This window comes from Archocentrus centrarchus, chromosome 1 (genome assembly GCF_007364275.1).
Source record: "Archocentrus centrarchus isolate MPI-CPG fArcCen1 chromosome 1, fArcCen1, whole genome shotgun sequence".
Taxonomy (NCBI): domain Eukaryota; kingdom Metazoa; phylum Chordata; class Actinopteri; order Cichliformes; family Cichlidae; genus Archocentrus; species Archocentrus centrarchus.
In genome coordinates this window covers 27,094,633-27,115,467 of record NC_044346.1, presented here as the reverse complement: position 1 = coordinate 27,115,467, position 20,835 = coordinate 27,094,633, and the positions used below count along the sequence as shown (strand labels likewise).

Genomic DNA, 20,835 nt, shown 5'->3' with positions numbered 1-20,835 from the left:
AAAATAAGGCTGCATCTATCGAGCTATCTAAAATAAATCACAGGCTAAAAATTATTATTCAAAGCCAAGTGTTCTTATGTAGCTCAGAACATAAAAGCTACTAAAATGTTCAGGTTTTTGGTAGCAACACTTAGAAATATATATGTCTATGGCAACACAATCCCACTCCTCGTGGTTCCGGTGCGCCAGCTTGTCTATATTCTCGCGAGATCCAGCGAAATACACTCTCGTCGCCCAGCATGGCAGCCCTGTATGAAGGATACACGTTGTGTGGGCTTGTTCCAGATCAAAATGTGTCAAGTTCAGGCATTCAGGGGATCGAAGAGGAGAGAGATACTGATCATGTCGTGGTCACGGATTCAACCAGATCCGTGACTCTGTACAAGGTAACGTTTAAGCTCTGTTTTCAGAAGGCTCTCCCAACCAACCTGGGCCAGCTGATAAGTGCGACTCGTGTTAGCATCCTCTGGTTTTCTTGCCAGCAGTGTCCGAACCAAAGCGTTAAACCAGATATATGTTTAAACGCTGTTATATTATCACGTGTCTTTTAGGTGCAACTCGACAACAAGGGGCACATAGATTTTATAATCTTGATAGTCGACAAACACAATTAGCTAACATTAGCTACACCACAAGTCATGCATGCCTTTTAAAGTGTGATTTTTTTTTAAAGGCATGCAGCGTATGCGCATGCAGGGTATTTCGTTATTAGCTATAAAACTGCTTCGCTTGCATGTCTAATCATCTTCTCCAATGTGAATGAGTGTGTCCAGGGACGTAGTTTGGATGAGCTAAAAACACTAGTCTTGTAGAAATAGCTGAAATTACTGCTGTGTGTGTCGAGACTAAAGAACCCACTATCAGGATTTTATATTTGTTTTGTATCAATTATGAGGTCACTGTTTACAGTGGGGAACGTTATAGCTCCAGCAAACAGTGTTCACATTTAACTCTGTACGGCATATACATGGCTAAATGGAAACAGTGGAAAACATCGTGTCTTTATTAATTATCTCTCTGTTTCATGTTTTGAGGTGTCAGACCAGAAGCCACTGGGCAGCTGGACGGTGAAACAAGGACAAAAACTGACCTGCGCAGCAGTCTTTAACTCACAAACCAATGAATATGTGGCAGTAACAGACAACAAGGTACGCTTTTGGGGCTGGAAATTAGTACAAGAATACAAGTGACTGCTTTGATTGCTGCAGAGTCACCAAAAAAAGACCCAACCATTTCCTAGTTAAAGTAAATATTTGGTGAATGGCCAGTATCAATCAAAAAGGTAGCCATTCTGCTCAAATAATTAAAGGAAGACTTTTTAATTGGAGTATAGCATCAAGTCAGTTAAACTTCTGAAGGAACAGGATGAATGCTGCCAGAGCCCAACAAAATGACCCCCAGCAGGCCACCGGTGTGAATGTCTCTGATCAAACAAATAAGACCTGAGGGTGGCCTGAGGGCCCGACACTCTGTAGTGGGCCCTGTGCTCACTGCCCGGCGCCACGAAGCTTGATTGGCTTTTGCTGTAGATTACCAGAATAGACAGGTCCACCACTGGTGCCCTGTGCTTTTCACAGATGAGAGCAGGTTCATCCTGAGCAAATGTGAAAGATGCAAAATGGTCTTGAGAAGCCATGGAAAACATTATGCTGCCAGTAAAATCGTTAAGCATGACTGGTTTGGTGGTGGGTCAGTGATGGTCTGGAGAGGCACATCAATGGAGGGACACACAGTCCTCTACAAGCTAGGCAACAGCACCCTGACTGCCATTAAGTATTGGGATGACATCCTTGGACACATTGTTAGACCCTATGCTGGTGTGGTTATTTTTTTGAGCAGTGTATATGTGCATCCTATTATGTTCTTGAATGTGAAGTATCTGTATTTTGCAAATGAGATTAGTCCCAAGATGTCTCCAGTGATCAAACTCTTCAGAAATATCTTTCATGTTATGTTTTGTAATGTTTTTTTGTTTTGTTTTTTTAAGGTGATAAGAGTTTGGAAGGAAGAAGATATACTATTGGACAAAGCCTTCAAAGCAACAGTAAGTCTAATCATATATATTGATGTAGCATCTCAAAAAACTCAAAAGTTACAAAATGAAGTTACAGAAATGAAGACTACAGAAAAATGAACATGGAGTCCATCCTCTGTTAAGGGTATCTCCTTCCACTAGTGTAAATACAGTAGACTTGCTAGTGTTGTAACATTACACATCATGATTCTTTAACAAACAAAGATTATGCCCCTTCTTCAGCGTGTCCAGTACCCTTAAAATTCTCAATAGTTTTTAGAGTAATTAACCTGAAAAGTCATGACATACCCATTGGTTGTTGACAAAAGTGAACACTTCTGCCTCTTTGTACTTTTTCTCCAGGTATCTTCAGATGTCTGGAAGGTGCACTGTACACATGGAGGAGAGCCTGTGGTCTTGTTTCAGAGAGGAGCTGTGAGACTGCTGGACTCTCTGCTTGCTGCTCCCCAGCAGACCATAGAGGAAGTCTTGGTTCAAGAAGAAGCAATTAGGTCGGTGTCATTCTGAAAACATTAAGACCTAATACTGAACCTGTACTTCAGTGTGACACGTTAACTTTTAAACTTTTTTTTTCTCCCTTTTTGTCTGTAGGTGGAGCACCATCATATTAGCGGAGACCCAGCAGTTTGTCATCTTCACAACTGAACAGGTGAAATATTTTTGTTTAGCTTTTTACATCAGACTCGATGAGCTAACCGTTCCAAATGAAGTTAGTCATAAGCGTTCTTTGTAATACTCGCATTCACCAGATTGCCTAGAATGACTGTTTCTGTCTTCCCACAGAAAGGAGACCATTTCCTCTACCTGCAGAGACTGAACCCAAACTCTCTACAGAGGTACCGGCTGGAGAGAGAAGAGCCTGGTCTTTCCCCTCTCAGCTTCTCTGCCACTTACACGGATAAGCACATCTGCCTCCTTTATCTCTGTAAGCCACACTTTCCTGTCAGAACATTTATTATGCTATGCTATGGAATATGGAAAGAACAGAGACTCAGGACAGTGCATGATGGGAGTGGGAAAATATTAAATACTGACACTGCATACCAGGGGGGTAAAAAGTGGCATGTATGTGGTTATGGTTCTGCATTGTTTAATTTGAGCACTCAGCTAATGGAGCTCCGCTATATACAAGACAACCAATGTATTTAGTAGTATTGCGAGAAGTAAATATCATGCTTACGTATGGCATTACCTACATTTCATACCCGATGTGATTTTTTTTTTTTTTTTTTTTTTTTTTTTTTTAAAAAAGAAAGATATCCCTTAAGTAACTGAGTCTTCACTTTTGCTGAGACATATCAACCAAAAATCTAGAAAAAAAAAATGCATTATAAGTTATAAATTGATTTGTTCTCTCCACACATAGGCTGGCACACATTACATTCACAGATTTCACTCAATGACATGCAAATCAATTTATAACTTTTATGTAATATGTGTGTTTTCTGGGTTTTTTTTGGTTGATATTCTCTCTCTCCATTAAAATGAAACTAATCATTTCCCCTCATTACTCCTTTTAATCTGTTGTGTTTGATTGTTTCTCTCACATTCAGACCCTAATGGTCACGTGTACAAGAGTGTACTCTCTGTGCGGGGACTCGGGACTGAAGAGGGGGCCCAGCCCATACCATTGCCTCGTACCCTTCTGCTGAGTCTTCCTGTTGTTGATGGCCTGCTGGAGGCAGCATCAGCCATGGCTCTGGATGAAGCCCACGTAGCTGTCGTTGGGGTTCCACATCCCTCTGCTGGAGCTGGGAAAGGTAAATGCTGTTAAATTACAATGCCTCAAATAAGACCATAAGTGCTTGGATACCTTGTCTGCTTTAACTCCTCTAAAAGGGCCATTCATAGCCAATCCTCTTGAAATTTGTTTGGTAAGCCCTTGTAGGGAGTTAGCATGGAAACAGGAGCTGTTTTGAGTATAACATTCACATTATAATACTTGTCTTTCATACCTTAAGTAATCAGTTTAAAAAAATATGCATCAAACCTAACTCAGCTTGGTTAGGCTGAGTTAGGTTTAAATAATTGATAAACTGACCTAAATGTGGTTTCTGGTGTCTGTTTTCATTTATTTATTTTTTATGGAGTGGTTTAAAAAAACATTCTGATGCTGAAATTGTTTTGCATGTTGAAGTTAGTAGAACTTTAAAGAATACTCGGCAAACATGCTTTCTTGCCTTTAAGATGTCTGTCGGATCAGGTCTATGTACGTGATGTGGGAGTCTGTAGTTCCTGAATGTTTTTGTTGTTTCAGACTTTCTTTGCATCTGGAATACCAACTTTCAGACGGTTCAAGCTGGAAAAGAGATGGCTGGAAAGCTCTACGGACAGGTAGAAATGCATTGACCAAAACAGAAGACAGAGCAAGGACCGCCAAGTCATACTGCCCATTTTTTAAATTGTGACTTAGAGTAGTTGCTGCCTGAAGGATTGAGTCATCATTCACAAAATGTACAAAGCTAGATACTATGGTGAAGGGTATGTGTGACTTTCTGTAATTGCAGTCACTTAAATTCCCCCCCCCCAAAAAAAATCAGTCATAAATGGACAGAAAAGCCTGATCTTTAAAAGTGGCTCAATAACTTTTTACCTTCACTGCAGCCATCACACGTGCTCAGGCCTGCACATTGTTATTAACTTTGGGCCAAGGTTCCCTGTCCTTTCAGCTGTTGGGTGCTGATGGAGGACTGTATGACTTTGGTAGAGCATTGTGTCTGCACTCCACTGTGATGGGGCTCACCGTTCCTTTTCACAACTTTATAGCAGTTTACAATTCTAAAACCAATGCATTAGATACATTTAACAGTTTCGAACTATATCTACATCATTGCATCTTTGTATTTATTTTATTCTCTCTCTCATATAGCTCTGGAGTTATTCCAACAAGGTGTTTATTCCACATGGGAAAACCCTCTCTGTTATACCTTTTGAGTGCACCAAATCTTCCCTTGCCGCTGCCGTGGGGAAATTAAGACATGCAAAGACTGAAGGTGAGCTGAAACAAATTTGTCGTACTCACGCTGTAGTAGAAAATGTTCTGATTCACAGTCCTGCATGAGAAATTGTTGTTCACTCAGCATTGTCTTTTTCTAACTGCCACAGAGTTGAAGGCTCCAGCTTCTGTGCCATCTTGGAATAACATTCTTCATGGGGAGAAAGCTCAGCCCTCAAAATCAGTGGAAACGAGGAGGACGGTAAGTTGGATAATTCTGTAACCGTGTTTTGTATTGGGTTTTAAGGAGAAATTATTTTAGGCACAGGAAGGCCACTTTATATATTTATTTATTTTTGGTGCATGAATTGCTAGTGCATCAGTATCCACACTCTTACTTAGGCAAACGGCTTATAACAAAAGCCTTTACATTGTTCTCGTTTGTACTACCTCATAGTTACATAATATGGTAAGGGGAAACTTGTTTTTCATTTTAGCTATAATGACATTAAAACAAAAACAATTTAGCATAACCTTTGCAAGTTCTAAAATAAGCTACAAGAGTATGAAAAGCTGAATATCAAAGAGTAATATTTCAGTAACTTATCTGTGAGGCACCAGCAGTGTTATGTAGTAGATCTTTAACTTGATTCTTCTCTTTTCATACAGAGAACCCGTAAGACCCAGTCAACACCGAATTTAACAATTGACCAAGTATTAGAGCTCATCAAGGTTAAAAACATTATTTCTTTTTCTAACAAACTTTTGGTTCTCCATGATTCAGCTCAGCTGAACTCTATCAAACAATTATGAATTTAAAAATATTTTTTCCCCTCATAGACAGCACCAGTGGAAGAGATCCAAAAAGAGGTGGAAGGGTTCCTGACCAGGGCGGACCTCCAGGACCTGCAGCCCTCGGTGGGACAGCTTGCATCAACCCTTGTGTCCCGGAGCCTTGCTGATCCAGCTTTCTACTCTTCTAGCACCCTGACACAGCTAGTGCACACTCAGTGCCTTTGCCACAGGTATGTACGGCCTGCCAATGAGATATGGTAGATGGATAAAAATATAGATTCTCAATACTATTTGTTTAGTCTGCAGAATTTCTTTGCTTTTAAATGTAGTTTCTGTTTTTGATAAGAAGTTGCCATAAATGAAGTTTGTATTTTAACATGGGAAACATGCAGTAAAACCCCAAACTGCTTTTCTGCATATGGTTATTTAACCAGTGAACTACTGAAAGTAAGTATTTGTTGTTGTCACATTCAACAGTGTGTGTCCTGACCTTGTGCTCCTGGCCCTTGAGAAGAAGGATTACTTCCTGTGTCAGCTCTGCTTGCAGTTCTTCCCTGATATTCCTGAAGCTGTTACCTGTGCCTGCCTAAAGACATTCATCAGGTAAAATGCCCCCCCCCCCCTTTTTTTTTTTTTTTTTAAAAACAGCAACAACTTCTGTACATGAACTCATTGTCATGCTCATGATTTGAGCTTTGTGACATGGCACATTTTCCTGCAGCCATCAGCACTGAAATTGAGACTCATCAGATGAGGCAGTGTTTTTCCAGTTGTCTATTGTCCAATTTTGGTGAGCCCGTGTGAATTGCAGCCTGTTTGCTGTTCTTAGTTGGCAGGTTTGGCACCTGTTTGTGGTCTTGTGCTGCTGCAGCCCGTCTGCTTCAAGATTCAGTGTGTTGTGTATTCAGGAATTCTTTTCTCATACCTTGATTAAAACAAGTGGTTATTCGAGTTACTGTTGCCTTCCCATCAGCTCGAAGCGGTCTATCTATTCTCCTCTGACATCTGGCAACAACAAGACATTTTCGCCGGAGAAGTGCCACTCACTGGATATTTTCTCTTTTTTTTTTTTTTGTTTTTTTTGTTTTTTTTGGACCATTGAACCCTAGAGACGGTTGTGTGGGAAAATCCCAGTAGATCAGCAGTTTCTAAAATACTCAGACCAGTCTGTCTGGGACCAACATCCATGCTGCATTCAAAGTCACTTAAATGACCTTTGTTCAGGTTTAGGTTACTTTATTTATTCCCATGGATAGATTGGATCTGCAGTAAATGAGTCATCCATCATCAGATGATGATGGATATCTGTTGTCTGGGTTTCAAAACAAACCCAGACAACAACTGATAATAATACAATATACTGAAGAAATAAGTAAATAACAGAGAATCCACTCAGCATCGTGGATACCAAAACTGAGTTCCCCATTCTGATCTGATGACCTGCTCCATTTGACCTTCAACAGGTCGTCTTGACCAGGTCTACGTGTCTAAATAAATTGAGTTGCTACCATGTGTTTGGCGGATTAGACCAATGAAATTGGCTGGAAAGTGTATGTAAAATGCAGGTATCCCTCACGTGGCCTTCACAGGGACACAGCTCTCACTGTAAGCAGAGAAACTCTATCCACCTGATATTCAGACCTGTTTGTGGAGGTGCAGCCAGTCAGAGGAAAGTAGCCTTAAAGAGAGCAATTTAAAATGGCTCGTTTTAGACTGTGTGTGAACTTTTGCTGCACCAAGGTCCAGTATAAGATAACTGTTATTTTGAACTGTGAATCACGCATAGGTACTCTAGTATATACTTTGTACAGCACTGAAAACTGTGTTTAAATGTGCTTTATAAATACATTTTACTTACTTACTAGTGGAGTGAAAAAATCAAGATGTGCAGCTGGGAATTGGCATTATAGGTTCCCTTCAATAATCTGATTATTGCCCTTTGTGTTGCATTATGTTCTGTAAATACAAGTTTTTGTTCTTTTTTCGTGCAGCATGCCAGATGTTGATGCTGAGAAGGTGAGCTTGGAGCCCGACAGTGTCTCTTTCATGGAAACCCTGATCTCGAGAGAACATGCAGAGGCTGGCTTGCAGAATGGTTTTAGCCCCATTTTCTTAGAGGAGGATTGTCCAGATGCCGTCAGAGGCCGTCAGACCAAAGCTGAAGACAAGGAGAAGGCTTCCGCTCCATCAAAACTGATTTGTCCGGTCGGATTACACAAGGCGGCTCTTCTGTATCCTCCCAGCAGTCAGAACATTGTCACCATTCTGTTCTGTTGTCCACACAGCCACTTGCATTCAGCTGAAATATCTGTGACAGGCTTGATTATTCATTAAGCTGCAGTTTTGCAAACTGGTTGTGTAATCATTTTAATTCAAAAACGCATGAAAATGTGAAGGTATTAGGTCTTAACTTGAGCTGCATAGAAATGAAGTCCTGCAGACGGCATACAGCGAAGCCTTTCTCCTCCCACACCTAAAAGATCTCTCCTCTCAACATGTTGTTGTAAGTAACTGCTGTCAAATGGTTCCTCTCTAAAATAAACCAGACAGTACTGTAATCGTGTCCCAGAACAACTCTCACATTTGCCATTTTTCTTTTTCATCCCATCAGCTTTTCCTCCAGTACCTGCAGTTTCTATACCTAAAATATTCCCAAGATGCTTTGCCACAGATGGATGGAGTTAGATCACCAAGTCTCGCTCAGGTTTGTATGAGTGTTGAACTAAGTAGTTGGGATGACTTCACTTTACATACAGTTGCAAGAACTTTATTACTTAAAGTGGTCTAATCTTCACCCAGATGTATTGAACGCACTGAGTGAGAATTTCTGAAACTTCCCAAACATTTTGTTGTTGTTTTAATAGTCTGAGAATTGGGCATCTTTCTTAAAGCTCCTAACTTGACCTGAAAAATTCTAAGGAGTCCTAGCTTGAGGGGCTTAAACTTTTATCTTAGTGAGGAGGTGTTTACCAGTTGTGAGAATTTGGTTGATTCCCAAGGAGGAAAAAAAAAAACTAAATTGAAAAAATAATGGGCAAAATGGGGAAAAATAAGTGCTCTTTTATGAGTCTTTAAGGTGAAAAATCTAGTGTCTTGTGCTTTGAGTGGGAAATGTGTGGAAGCTTCTTGATGAGATGGACCACATTATCACTTCAGCATTTCATGAGCTCACTGGAGAATATTTCTTCCTGCTCGTTTACCTTGGAAGTCGGATGTTGGAGCTGGGAGTGACGACACTCCTGAGATGAGGGCATTCCAGTAGTAAAGTTGGAAAAGCGAGTTAAAAATTTGTTTTCCCTCCTTAGCATTGTAGCGCCATTCATGCATCACGAGCAATACAGCACAATGCTTGTCTATTTTTTTGATTGTTTTTGCACTTAAAAACACCACTACAGCACGTTCATGGATGGACCCTGGTCAGTGCTCATTTAGCAAGTCACAGATGCGCAGTAGTAGTAGTAGTAGTAGTAGTAGTAGTAGTAGTAGTAGTAGTAGTAGTACAGGTCTCAAGTTTTACTAATGTTGTACTACTGCCATCTTGGATTGTTAAGTTGGGGTTGGTGGGGCCTTTACAACTTTGTGAGTTGGAAGCCTGATTTGAGGGGGTGTTCCAGTTGGAACTTGCGACTTTAAATGGAATGCACCATATTTGTTAAAGTACAGGAGTGCATAAGTGAGTTGTGCCTTGGTGCTGCAGTTAAGAAACCACGGTTCTAATGGTGGCAAGTTTACATACACTGATCAACTATAAACCCAACAATCAAATGTGTAGACTGTGTAAAGTCATCATAAAGTCAGCTGTTCCTCCAGTCTCCATCAGCCACTCTGTGGACTCCAGAAAAAATAAACAAATTTAAAGATGACCTGCAGCTATCAGCAGCTTTTAAGGTGGAATGTTTGCTTGCACGAGTGAATCTGTTAACACACCTTAAAAATCGATATGACAGCTTTGGCAAGTCAGTTTGGCTGAATCATCTAATTAGTGGTATTTTGCTCCTCTAAAGCTTAAAAGGATGAATTAACTGGATTATCTGAACGCTGTATATTTTATATTTCCTCACTTGAGGGTAAAACAGTTGAGGTTCTTTCTGTCATTTTCTCATCTGCTTAAGAACCTCAGCTGTTTTAACTGGGAGCCTCTTAAAAGTCCACCTTAGGAGGTCTTAGATGCAAATGTGAATAAATTTTGTTTTTACCAGGCTTTAGTCCTAACTTCAAATTCATTAAAAATTAAAAATTCTAATACTTTTCATAGAAATTTGACACTGGGATCAGCTCTTTGTGCGAACAGACCTGTGTCTTTAGAAATGATTTATAGCTTTTTCTTAATGCATCTCTATAAGGCTTTTTCCAAGGTGCTATAAAGATTGTTGTGATAAAAGCATGGTTCACACCAATCACAAAATAGTACACTTCTCAGCAACCCTTCAAATAGTTTTTGGAGAAATCAGTAACACAAAGGTTCAGTTACATTTTCTAGTCTGGGCTGTGGATGATTATTTAATTTGTTCGATAAAGATGTGAAATGTACGACTGCTGTTGTGTTATTGGTTTATTCAGATTGAGGTTGCTTATAAATATGACTTGGATGAGGATCAGACCAGATTTTATAAGAACTGAATGCATAAATCACAGCAATCTGAGGAGCCTTTGCAGCTGTGTCAGTGCAGCTGTTATCTGTATTCCAAGAAATATTAAGTGGTAGAAAAAAATATTTTATTGCCTCTGCTGGCAGATTCTCATGTATAGATGCTGGGGAGGATTTTTTATGTATTTATTTTTTGGCCTGCTTGTAGGTTAGTTCTCCTCACAGCACATACAGTATAAAAATTTATGAGAGAATAAAAGTGTGTCTCACTCACTGGAGACGCAGCATTTTTGTGGAGCTTGTGATTACGTATGCCTAAATAATAAAAAATACTTTACTAGTGTTTATTACTATATGCAAATTATTGAATGCAACAAATCAGGCTTTCCAGTTGGCTAAGTGCTCAGTGCATGTTGCTTTTTGTTGTAGATCATGGATTGGGTGTGTTTGCTGTTGGACGCCCATTTTACAGTGCTAGTAATGACTCCAGAAGCCAAAGGGTTACTGCTGAACCTCCACAGCTTTGTTAAATCTCAGGTAAGAAACAGTTATCCCTTATATCTGCTCTGTAATCAGCTGCATATTTATTGTAGTAATGTCCATTTTGTTTAATTGTGAAGAGACATTGTTTCATACAGGGTAGTGCTAAAATACTGTATGGCAGGCTCATGCTCACTGTTGCAAGTTTATTAAAAAATGCCTTCTTGTGTCCTCAGGTGAGACTGGTTTCTGAGCTCGGAAAGATTGAAGGAAGCCTTCAAGAGCTCAATAAGTTGAAGGTGAAGGAGAGCGTCGGACAGTACTCCATTGAAATCATTGAGCTGTTTTAGAATGTGTACAAAATACTTTTAATAAAACATTTATAACATCATCTCCTTCCAGCTTCTGAACTAAAATGATTTCAATGCTGTATGTGAAAAATTCCTGATTGTAGACCTTGAGTGTTGCAGATGTCTTTTAACCATGTTTTAAATGTGTTTAAGCAAGCAAAATGTTTGTAGTTTGCTGAATTGCATGTTAAAGTTAAGGTTTAATGCAAAAGCCACCTAATGCAACAGTATGGTTTGGGATTGCAATATTAATAATGGGGCTTTCCCTTTAAGTTAATGACTTACTTTTGTATGTGTCATAACATTTTTTTTTTCTAGAATGAAAACCTTTTTATGCTGAATATAAAAAATTACAATTAACATTTGTAACACAATTAATTCGCTTGTGTGGGTTTTTGTTTTGTTTTGTTTTGTTTTTTTATTAAAAGCTGCTGTCAGAAGCCAGGCCAGTGAATCAGTTTTTAGCATCAGAGTTTGTGGTGTTCATTTTCTTTGTGCATGAGGACTAAATGTGATTAAAATATCACTTTCATTTTTGTTTAACTAGCAAAAGTGTACTAAAGTATAGTAAAAATATAAAATATGCTGTCTGTAATAGCAAGTCGTTATTACGTGTTACTGAGCTAAGGAAGCACGTTTAAAAAAAACTTAAAATTCTAGTTCAATTCAGTTTTACTTATATAGCACAAAATCATAACAGTCATGTCTAGTTTTCATTTATTAATCAATATGCTAAAATTGGTTTATAATGCTTTTAAGCGGCAGTTGGTGGTTGGTTCAATTATTTCCCGCCAATAATAGACGCAAATTTTCATCAACTTAGAAAAAGATCATCTCGTTGTCGGCAGGATTCGAACCTGCGCGGGGAGACCCCAATGGATTTCTAGTCCATCGCCTTAACCACTCGGCCACGACAACCGTTGCTACATGTGATTTAGTAACAATAATATAACACTATATGGCCACATATGTGGCTACGTTTTTTTTGAGAAGATATTTTAATGTAAATAGGATAGTTTTCCATATGTTTGGCAGTTCTCCGCTTAGGCTGTGTTTTGCCTGTTGTGGAAGTAGCTAGCCAAAGCAACAGGAAGAGCAGACAAAAAAGATCAACATCAAAAATGAAGCCAACCTATGCAAGTTGTAAAGTCAACCCAGACGTCGCAACTATATTGTTGCACTTTAAATGTTACTAAGCATTACTACTGATTTAGTTAACTGACTGCCTTGGTAATATAAGTAACAATTTTAAAGTTATATAACATACATTCGTATGACTAATAAATTGCAGCTGCTCTGGAATTTTTAAGGTGATCAGTGTGTAGTATTAACTTTAATGACCGCTTATTCGTGTTCATGTAATACAGCTCATGTCGGACGCATTATCTTCTCGCCTCGCTTTGCGGTGACGACGATGGCGACAGGGCCGAAAATGAACTATTGTGGTTTATTGAATGCAGTCGACCCACCTGAGATTAAAACCACACACCAGAAGGAGCAAACACTAATAAAGTACTATTGGCGGACAGCGTTTGCATGGATAACCAATTTTATGAACTAGCACGGCAATTGCGTCTATTGTGGAATAGTGAGTCACGTGATCTCGCATCGATTCGGGCCTGCTACGATCAAGTTAGAGAAGAACGATGGCACTTCCGGATATGCTACAGCGAAGTCCTCAAGGCGAAATCGTTTAAAGCTCGGTTTTGAACTGCATAACCTGCCACTGTGGCCATAAAAATGAATATTCTACCGTTTGAATGTCTGTTTTGCTCTGTTCAGCACCGTATTTAATCAGTGCTTTTTAGTTTTCCTATTTTAATTGCTTTTATTTTGAAGGAACAAGCGTTGTACTTCTGCTTTTAACTGCTGCAACCCGAGTTTAGCTTGATGGAGCTCTGGGGCCTGCTGTGTTTTCAACGGAGGGAGACTGGTGAAGAAAAATGGCGTCTGCAGGCGACCCAGAGCGGGACACCGGCCATTCAGTTTGAGCTTTCCGCTCTGAAATAGAGACTGGGCCTTGGTGGGGACCTATCTGGAACCGTCGCCAGATCTGTTGGTTTTTTCTTCCCCGTTTTTCTCCGGTGTGCGTGGCTCATTCAAGCAGCGAGATTGAAGCGGAACAGAAGAGACTCTCTCCCACAATGAGAGGGAGAAGAGGAAGGCCGCCCAAACAAGCAGCCGTGATGCGGGAAGGTTCACCCGGGCCAGTCCGTGGCTCTCGAGGCGGCAGGAGCAGAGGGATGCGTGGACGGGGAAGGGGCAGAGGACGGGGACGGGGACGGGGTGGAAGTGGCGACGTTTGCGGCACTGGCTCTGTGGAGGTAGATACAGAAATCTCCGGTCGAGAGAACTTTCATTCGTCCCGGGGCCGCAGGAAAGTTGGAGCCTCCACCACCGCCGCTGCCGCGGCATCGCGGGGCAGAGGAGGCAGAGGGAGAGGCAGGGGGTCTAGAGGCGGCCGCGGCAGTAGAGGCGGAGTGAGGCGGCCTCAAACCAAGGTGGTCTACGACGACAACAGCGACGAGGAGGATGATAATTTAAGCTACCGATCAGACGAAGACGAACTCCTGAACGACAACCCTTCGTCGGGTCTTGAAGAAGAGGAGGCCTTGGGAAACGACTCTGACTATCTGGAGGAACTACCAGATGATGATGATGCCAGCTACTGCACCGAGAGTAGTGTTAGAAGCCACAGCACACTCGGGAGCACCCCAGGTATGTTGGTTTGCAGGTGCACGCACTTTAGGAAACCGGGTTTTGCAGTACTTAAAGTGCATTGTATTTTTAGCTCAGTACAGAAACCAAGCCGCATTGTTCAAAATGGAGCTTGCACTCAGAAACAGGCCTTTGTTTACCCCGTGCTCTTGGTCGCTGGTTTGCAGATCTGCTCCACGCTTTTACCGGCTCTCGTGCTTTTGACTTTTGTCGGATCAGCACATTTCTGTTATTAATTTGTAATTATGATGTTTTTTTTCGTGCTTTTGTACACGGAATTTCCACGCGCGCTTCTTCAAATTTCTTTTCATACGCACAGAGAAACAGGATGCATGAAAAGTGTTTGCTACTTTATATTCATTCATTCAGCTTTTTTTTTTTTTTTTTTTTTTTTTTAAATTATGCATAGTAACTGTAGTTTGTGCTAAGTAAAACGCTGTAACCAGACACGAGTTTTGTAAACATTGTTTCAAGTTTGTAGCGGATTAATAGTTAATTGTTGTACTTTCCCCCTTAAAGTGCGATAAGTGTTAGTAGTAAAAGAGCAGTTTTAAAAATTTTATGCGCAGTCACTAGACTTGACTTAACCTTTTACAGAACATTTTCAGAAGACGTATTTTCGTTCATAGTAGTGCTAAATGAGTTTGACAGACGTGTGTTTTGAAGAGAACCGCTCTTTTTTCACTTGTTGCGAGCACCAGCTCATTACGTAGTCCACGTTACCATAGCAACCACTCATGTTTATCAGTTAAGGAAATTGAATTCACAAATCATGTTAATAAAGTCGTGAACACAGAAATTAGTTAGCACTCCTGTTATGTAATGCAGAGATTTAGAAGCAGTATGAGGACTCCTGGAAGTTCTAGATAGGATTAGGAGGACTCAGGAGTGCATTCCAGCATCTCCAACAGCACAAGCTTGCTGACCTCTAGAATTTATATTTTATATTTTGATATATACATTTTTTCCCCCCACACTTGTTACACTTGTCAGGATGCCTTTTAAGGGTTTCAAGGGTTACATATATAATTTATAACTTTTTACCAATCTGTTTACTTTTGCTGAAGATGTGCAAACAGGCAGAACTGGGCAGCAAAGTGTGAAGGTTCTTTCATAAGGCAGAAGGCTACAGACAGACAGACAATGCAATCATTTCATCTTAATTGGCTGACAGACACAATATATTCATGATGATTTCTAAGACATTAAGATAAGATAAGATAAAACTTTAATGATCCCACGACGGGGAAATTTGCGCATTACAGCAGCTCAGTACAGAAAACTAAAAATAGAATAGAATAAAATAAAAATAGAAAAACACTATACACATATACATAAGCACTATATACAGAAAATATTGCACATGCGGGTTTTTTTTTTTTTTTTTTTTTTTTTTTGAGTTTGTCCTTGTGTTTGATGCCTAGTTGAACCTGCTGCTTGCCCTTGTTGGACCCAATAATTGTTTTATTGCTGTAGTCCATCACTGTTTCTGTTTACCCATCACCCCTAAACCGCAGATCAGTGATAGGCCTAATATACATACAGCTGCCAAAAAGTGAACTGCTCACCTACACTGAACATACAGTATGACAGACATTGCTTTACGAGTTATTTGGTCTTTGTAAGAAATCCTAATGTTACATTTTAGAGTCTGTGAGATTTACATAAGGCTAGCACACACTGCTATGTTCTCTTATAATGCAAATTTTATAGTAACACTGTACTTATACTAATACTACCCTGATCATAGAGACAAATATTTGATCGTGATCAGTGAGATAAAAGAACTGGTTTGCAAATAATTTAAAGTCTATATTGATTTGATTTGAAAAAGTATCAGATGTTAACTGAGGAATTTGTTTGTTTTAAATACAGGCCTATTTTAATTAAATGCTAGCAAGACAGAAGTTGGGAAAGGGGCAGCAAAAACTGGAAGTGGCAAAAAAAAGATTTTGTAGAACATCTCACAACTGTTGATGTTAATGTTTGTGACACGACTGGGTATAAAAAGAGCCTCCGAGAGAAGGTGAGTCTTTAATAAATAAATATAGGGAGGCCTTCAACCCTCTGTGAAAGACTGTGTGGACAAATAGCAAAAAAATTGTGCATAATATAATTAAAAGACTCAAGGAATTTGGGGAAATCTTTGTATGTAATGGATGAGGCTGAAAAGCAATGTAAATGGCTATGAGGGCAGCGCTCCATTAAAACAAAAAACAGACAATTCTGGAGTAGACATTAATGAATGGGCTCATAAACACTTTTGAACACCAGTGTGTCTTTGAACATAGTTCATTTGTTGTTCATTTGTTACTGGATCCACAAAAGCTAAATCTCTACTACGCAAAGAAAGTGTTTCTTCTGGGACATCATGCCTAGAGAGGTTATCATTCCACAATTCAAAAGTCCATCCATTTTGCTATCTTGATTACATATCTTATTCAGGAAAGTCCGAGCTTACTTGAGAAGGCAGTGCAAAACCTGCCCACAGTCCAGACCCGTCACCAAATAAGAGGAGCTTTATAAGATTAAAAAAAAAACCTGCAAAGGAGGCACTGAACTGTCAAGCAGCATAACTCTTATATCAAGAAAAGTGGAAAAATATTTGGCTTCCAAAACTACAGCAGTCTGTCGCCTAAATTTCCCAAACACTCATCACATTCTGTTAAAAGAAGAGGCGATACAACACTTTATGGAAACACGCCCATGTGCCAACATGTGCAAACATTCTCAGCTGTGTTTTTGTATTTGTACTATATTCAAATAAATATAAGGTTTTAAATATTTTTAAATCATTGCATCCCACTTTTTCTTTAATTTTACAGTGTCCTGTTCATTCATTCATTCATTTAAATGGGTTTGTAGACAGATACAGGATAGGTACATGCAGCTAAAAAAAAGGCTTATAAATCAACTTGGAGCATTTAGCGTGTTTATCCTAGGCAGGAATATTTTTGTCAGCCTTTCACTTACTCATCTTCAAACTGTGTTACAAATTTCCCAGCTCACATTAGTACAAGCTTGTGATTCTCAAGATTCCCCACTTGTCCTGTTGATAATATTTGTAAGGGGCAGGGTGTGAAGCTCTGTTACTGCTGTTATTGCATCTTTTTAAATTTATTTAACTAGAGCAGATTATTGAACTTGGAGCTCGCCAAGTGCACTCGTGACACTTAAAGATGCTTCTTGTGGGTTCTCCTGTAGCTGAAAGGCAAATTGTAACAAGGAATCTCCACAGATTGTCCTGAGTTTGCCCAGGGGTATCATTATTACTACAGACATTTTACTCTTGCAAAATGAGAGAGCACAGTCAGTAAGAGCTCAAGGGTGTTCTTGCGTTAAGGTATAAGGATGTAATGACTAATGGGTTTTTTTGGTGATTTAAAAAGGTTTCTAGTAGTTTATATATGCATGCATTCCCTTTTTTGCCACATATCTCACCTCACCTGGCTTTTTCTTTCACTTGTGTAGGCCGGAGGAGGACTCGGGCGCTGCAGCCACAGTCACCTATTCTTGAGGCAAAGGACATTCCTTCCTTGGAGCTTCCCAAGTCCTCTGAGGACCTCCTGGTTCCTACCTCACAGCTCCTCAATGTGTCTGCTGTCTACGAGGTGCTCCGCAACTTTGGCACAGTTTTACGGCTCTCTCCTTTCCGTTTTGAGGATTTCTGTGCAGCCTTGGCCAGCCAAGAACAGTGCACACTGTTGGCAGAGACCCATATCTCCTTGCTCAAAGCTATTCTCAGAGAAGAGGACACCTCCAACACCACATTTGGTCCCACTGACGTGAAGGACTCCGTTAACTCCACTCTGTATTTTGTGGATGGTATGACTTGGCCAGAGGTGGTGCGGGCGTACTGTGAGAGTGACCCAGAGTACCGGCATATTTTGCCTTTCCAGGAAAATGAGGATTACCCTTACGGACCATTGGATAGCAAAATTAAAGTTCTTCAGTTTTTGGTGGATCAGTTCCTGGCAACCAACATTGCCCGGGAGGAGCTTATGTCAGAAGGGGTGGTTGCGTACGACGACCACTGCAGGGTGTGCCATCGCCTTGGTGACCTGCTGTGCTGTGAGACATGTTCAGCTGTGTACCATCTGGAGTGTGTAAAACCACCACTGCAGGAAGTGCCAGAGGATGAGTGGCAGTGCGAGGTGTGTGTGGCACACAAGGTACCCGGTGTGGCGGACAGCATCCCAGAAGTCCAGAAGAGCAAACCATTTATTCGTCAGCTGCCAATTGGCTACGACAGGCACCACCATAAATACTGGTTCTTGAACCGGCGTATTATCGTGTAAGTTCACAGTGTTTTATTTTGTGTTGTCGCATAGGATTCAACGGTGTGAAGTGTCTTATCCTTGTTGTGGTGATGCACATTGGTGATATGAAATGTATTTATCTAGTTGTTTGTCAAAGTTACGAAAAGATGCAGCAGTGCTGACACATTTTCAAGTTTCTTTTTTAAGGGGGGGGGGTTCATGAATTGTGAAACTGAGACCGAAACCACGATTTCCATTTTCTTGTGCTGTGATACCCATGTAGAGCTGTTAATGCTTAGCTAACATGTGCTACTCTGGTAAAAATCTGTACTGTTCAAAGATCTGGAAAAACAGTAATTTTTTTTGTTCATGGTTCAGTCACAATCAAGTGATCAGGCTTCGCTTAAAAATACCTTTTTTAATAATCCTCTCAAAACCAAAGTCCGAGCTGAAATATGATATATGAATCGTACCTTGCTTTTGGAGAATTCTTACCTCTAGTATATTACAACACAAAACAAAAGCACATTTGTCAGATTTCCATGGTTTTTCTTAAAGAAAAAGTGTTTGTTTGTTAGAGTATTGCGCTTTAAAGCAGTTTAATAAAACATTCAACCTCCATATAACTCTCCTAATTAAAAAAAACAACAAACAAACAGAATTTTGTCACAAGAATCTCTCACAAACTACATCACAACTAAATCATTTTTTTAATATGTCATTTACAATAAATTAAAGTGCCCATATAATGCTTTTTAGTTTTCCCCTTTGGTTTAGTGTTCTGTAGCTCTTTTTTTTGTGCATGTAAAAGCTCTGTTCTTTCTCACTGCTTTTGTAATGGCTCATAAGCGGTCCAGCATTTTCTTTTGTGATTTATTTATGTCACTGCGTGCTGCATTTGCATAATGCCTTACTTTGCAGCTAGTTTGGCACAATTCAAACAGAGAAATAAGCCACTCCCTCTTAGTCCACAATTTTTAATGACTTGGTAGAGCTGCTTCTATTGGCTGCAAGAGAGAACACAAGAGTTTTCATGCATCCCTGGCATCCAAGAAACTGAGGGTCCAGAGCGTTTAATTTTTGATGGCAATATCTCCTCAACAATAGGAAAATCCTACGCATTAGCACTTGTGCGGTCAACGTGGTTAACATTAACATAACTGTTGATTGCCCACTTGATGTAGCTGGAGCTGTCATATGTCAAAATTGTGATGCTGAGGTGCTCCACACAGGAAGAGACGAACAGCAACCAGAGAACATAAAATGTAAATGAAATTGAGCAACTTGTAGCAACAACAGGCAAAATAACTTGGGAACTTTTCTTAACTTTGAAGCAGCTATGAATGGGTGTGAGTGATATTGCTGATTCCCAAATGAGAGGGTGGAAAATACATTAGTGGGTTACCGAAATAACTGGAGCCTGGAAAGTCCACTAGCGACCCACCATCATCTACAACCTGATGCAGGTCAAATTATTTGCTTTAGGAGCGTTAAAGCATGTAAACCTTTTTAGACAGAGCACCAGCATATAACATTATGAACCTGAAAATAATATGGACATTTTAAAATACCCTTCCTAGAATGACCAGGGGGTTAGAATGTGGCTTTTGTTCCCTCTGAGCTCAGCTCAGATCAGCAGTAGGGTTATGAAGGCTGGTCAAATGAATTCCAGGTTAACATTCAGTTTGAAATATCTAAAAAGCACAGCCAACAGTCAAACACACACTCTACAGTTTTTGCTCAGTGCAACAAGGTTTGCAAAAACAAGTAGTACACCAGCAGTTTCCATAAATTTTCTATCAACTCTGATGTAGCTGTTCACACTGTGGAAACACAGTGCGTGATTGTACTGTATATTTTTCCACTGCTGACAATCTGTAGTTAAAAAAGTAGTGATCACAACCATACCATAACCTTTTATGCACATGAGTATATATATCTGCATGTTGGGAGAGACTTACTCCCTATTAAACCAGACTGCATCCCCCTCTAGTTTTAACATAACCTTACCATCAGCGGTATTGGTCCCATATGTTAGGAAGCAATATTTGTATTGAGCGGTCACAGATGGTGGGTGGGGGTGTGTGTGTGTGTGTGTGTGTGTGTGTGTGTGTGTGTGTGTGTGTGTGTGTGTGTGTGTGTGTGTGCTGGATCAGCAGCAGCAGACGGTGTGCAACATAAATCATAAAAGAGTGTGAATGACCTAAACAACAGAAGATTTAAGAGGCGGTCTGAGGTTTGTCATTGCTGCATTTCACTCTTTTTCCTTCCTCTGCTTCATCCTGATCACCAAATCGGCCAACAGCAGGTGCTGAGTTACCAGTCTTCAGACTCCCTTCAGAGGCTGTGCTCGCATACACGAAGTGCACAAGTTGTGTGTGTGTGTGTGTGCAGAAAGGAAAAAAAAAAAACGTTTGTGTGCACAAATGGCTTGGAGGGATGCTGAATAGACACCACTATTACATGGCCTGAGGCTTCACAATCCCTTGGCAGGAACTCTGTAGCTGCTGCAAAATGAAGTCAAGTGTCCATGTGAAGAGAAGGTCTTCCATTGTCATGTAAAGCTAAAGAGGGTTTCTTTTTTTCACAGATATTTCCAATTGCCAGTTTTTTAAATAATTTGCAGCAAGTAAAATGATTCATGAGTCCTTTATTAGATACATTTGTCCATTTTG

At 40.1% G+C, this 20,835-nt stretch overlaps 2 protein-coding genes and 1 non-coding gene across 5 annotated transcripts in view; 2 read left to right on the top strand and 1 right to left on the bottom strand.

The window, feature by feature from the left end:
* Window positions 1-235: 235 nt before the first annotated feature.
* Window positions 236-11,543, top strand: nol11 (nucleolar protein 11). The gene is made up of 18 exons (XM_030735193.1): window positions 236-386; window positions 1,035-1,148; window positions 1,988-2,044; window positions 2,378-2,526; window positions 2,627-2,684; window positions 2,819-2,960; window positions 3,589-3,795; window positions 4,293-4,369; window positions 4,905-5,028; window positions 5,141-5,232; window positions 5,640-5,702; window positions 5,811-5,995; window positions 6,243-6,368; window positions 7,757-7,996; window positions 8,190-8,268; window positions 8,377-8,469; window positions 10,783-10,890; window positions 11,070-11,543. Exons 1-18 carry the CDS (start codon window positions 240-242, stop codon window positions 11,181-11,183), a joined length of 2,175 nt encoding a protein of 724 aa, XP_030591053.1. The 5' UTR covers window positions 236-239; the 3' UTR covers window positions 11,184-11,543.
* A 476-nt stretch (window positions 11,544-12,019) lies between these two features.
* On the bottom strand, window positions 12,020-12,101 carry trnas-aga (transfer RNA serine (anticodon AGA)). The gene has a single exon. It is a non-coding gene; the product is annotated as a tRNA-Ser (tRNA).
* A 993-nt stretch (window positions 12,102-13,094) lies between these two features.
* Window positions 13,095-20,835, top strand: part of LOC115778981 (nucleosome-remodeling factor subunit BPTF) — a 55,033-nt gene continuing 47,292 nt past the window's right edge. For 2 of the 3 annotated variants that reach the window (XM_030727408.1, XM_030727391.1), the window contains exons 1-2: window positions 13,095-13,901; window positions 17,373-18,195. In XM_030727408.1, the coding sequence (XP_030583268.1) occupies window positions 13,328-13,901; window positions 17,373-18,195 (1,397 nt within the window). In that variant the 5' untranslated portion in view covers window positions 13,095-13,327. The remainder of the gene's footprint in view (window positions 13,902-17,372; window positions 18,196-20,835) is intronic. The other variant, XM_030727400.1, reaches the window with a different exon arrangement.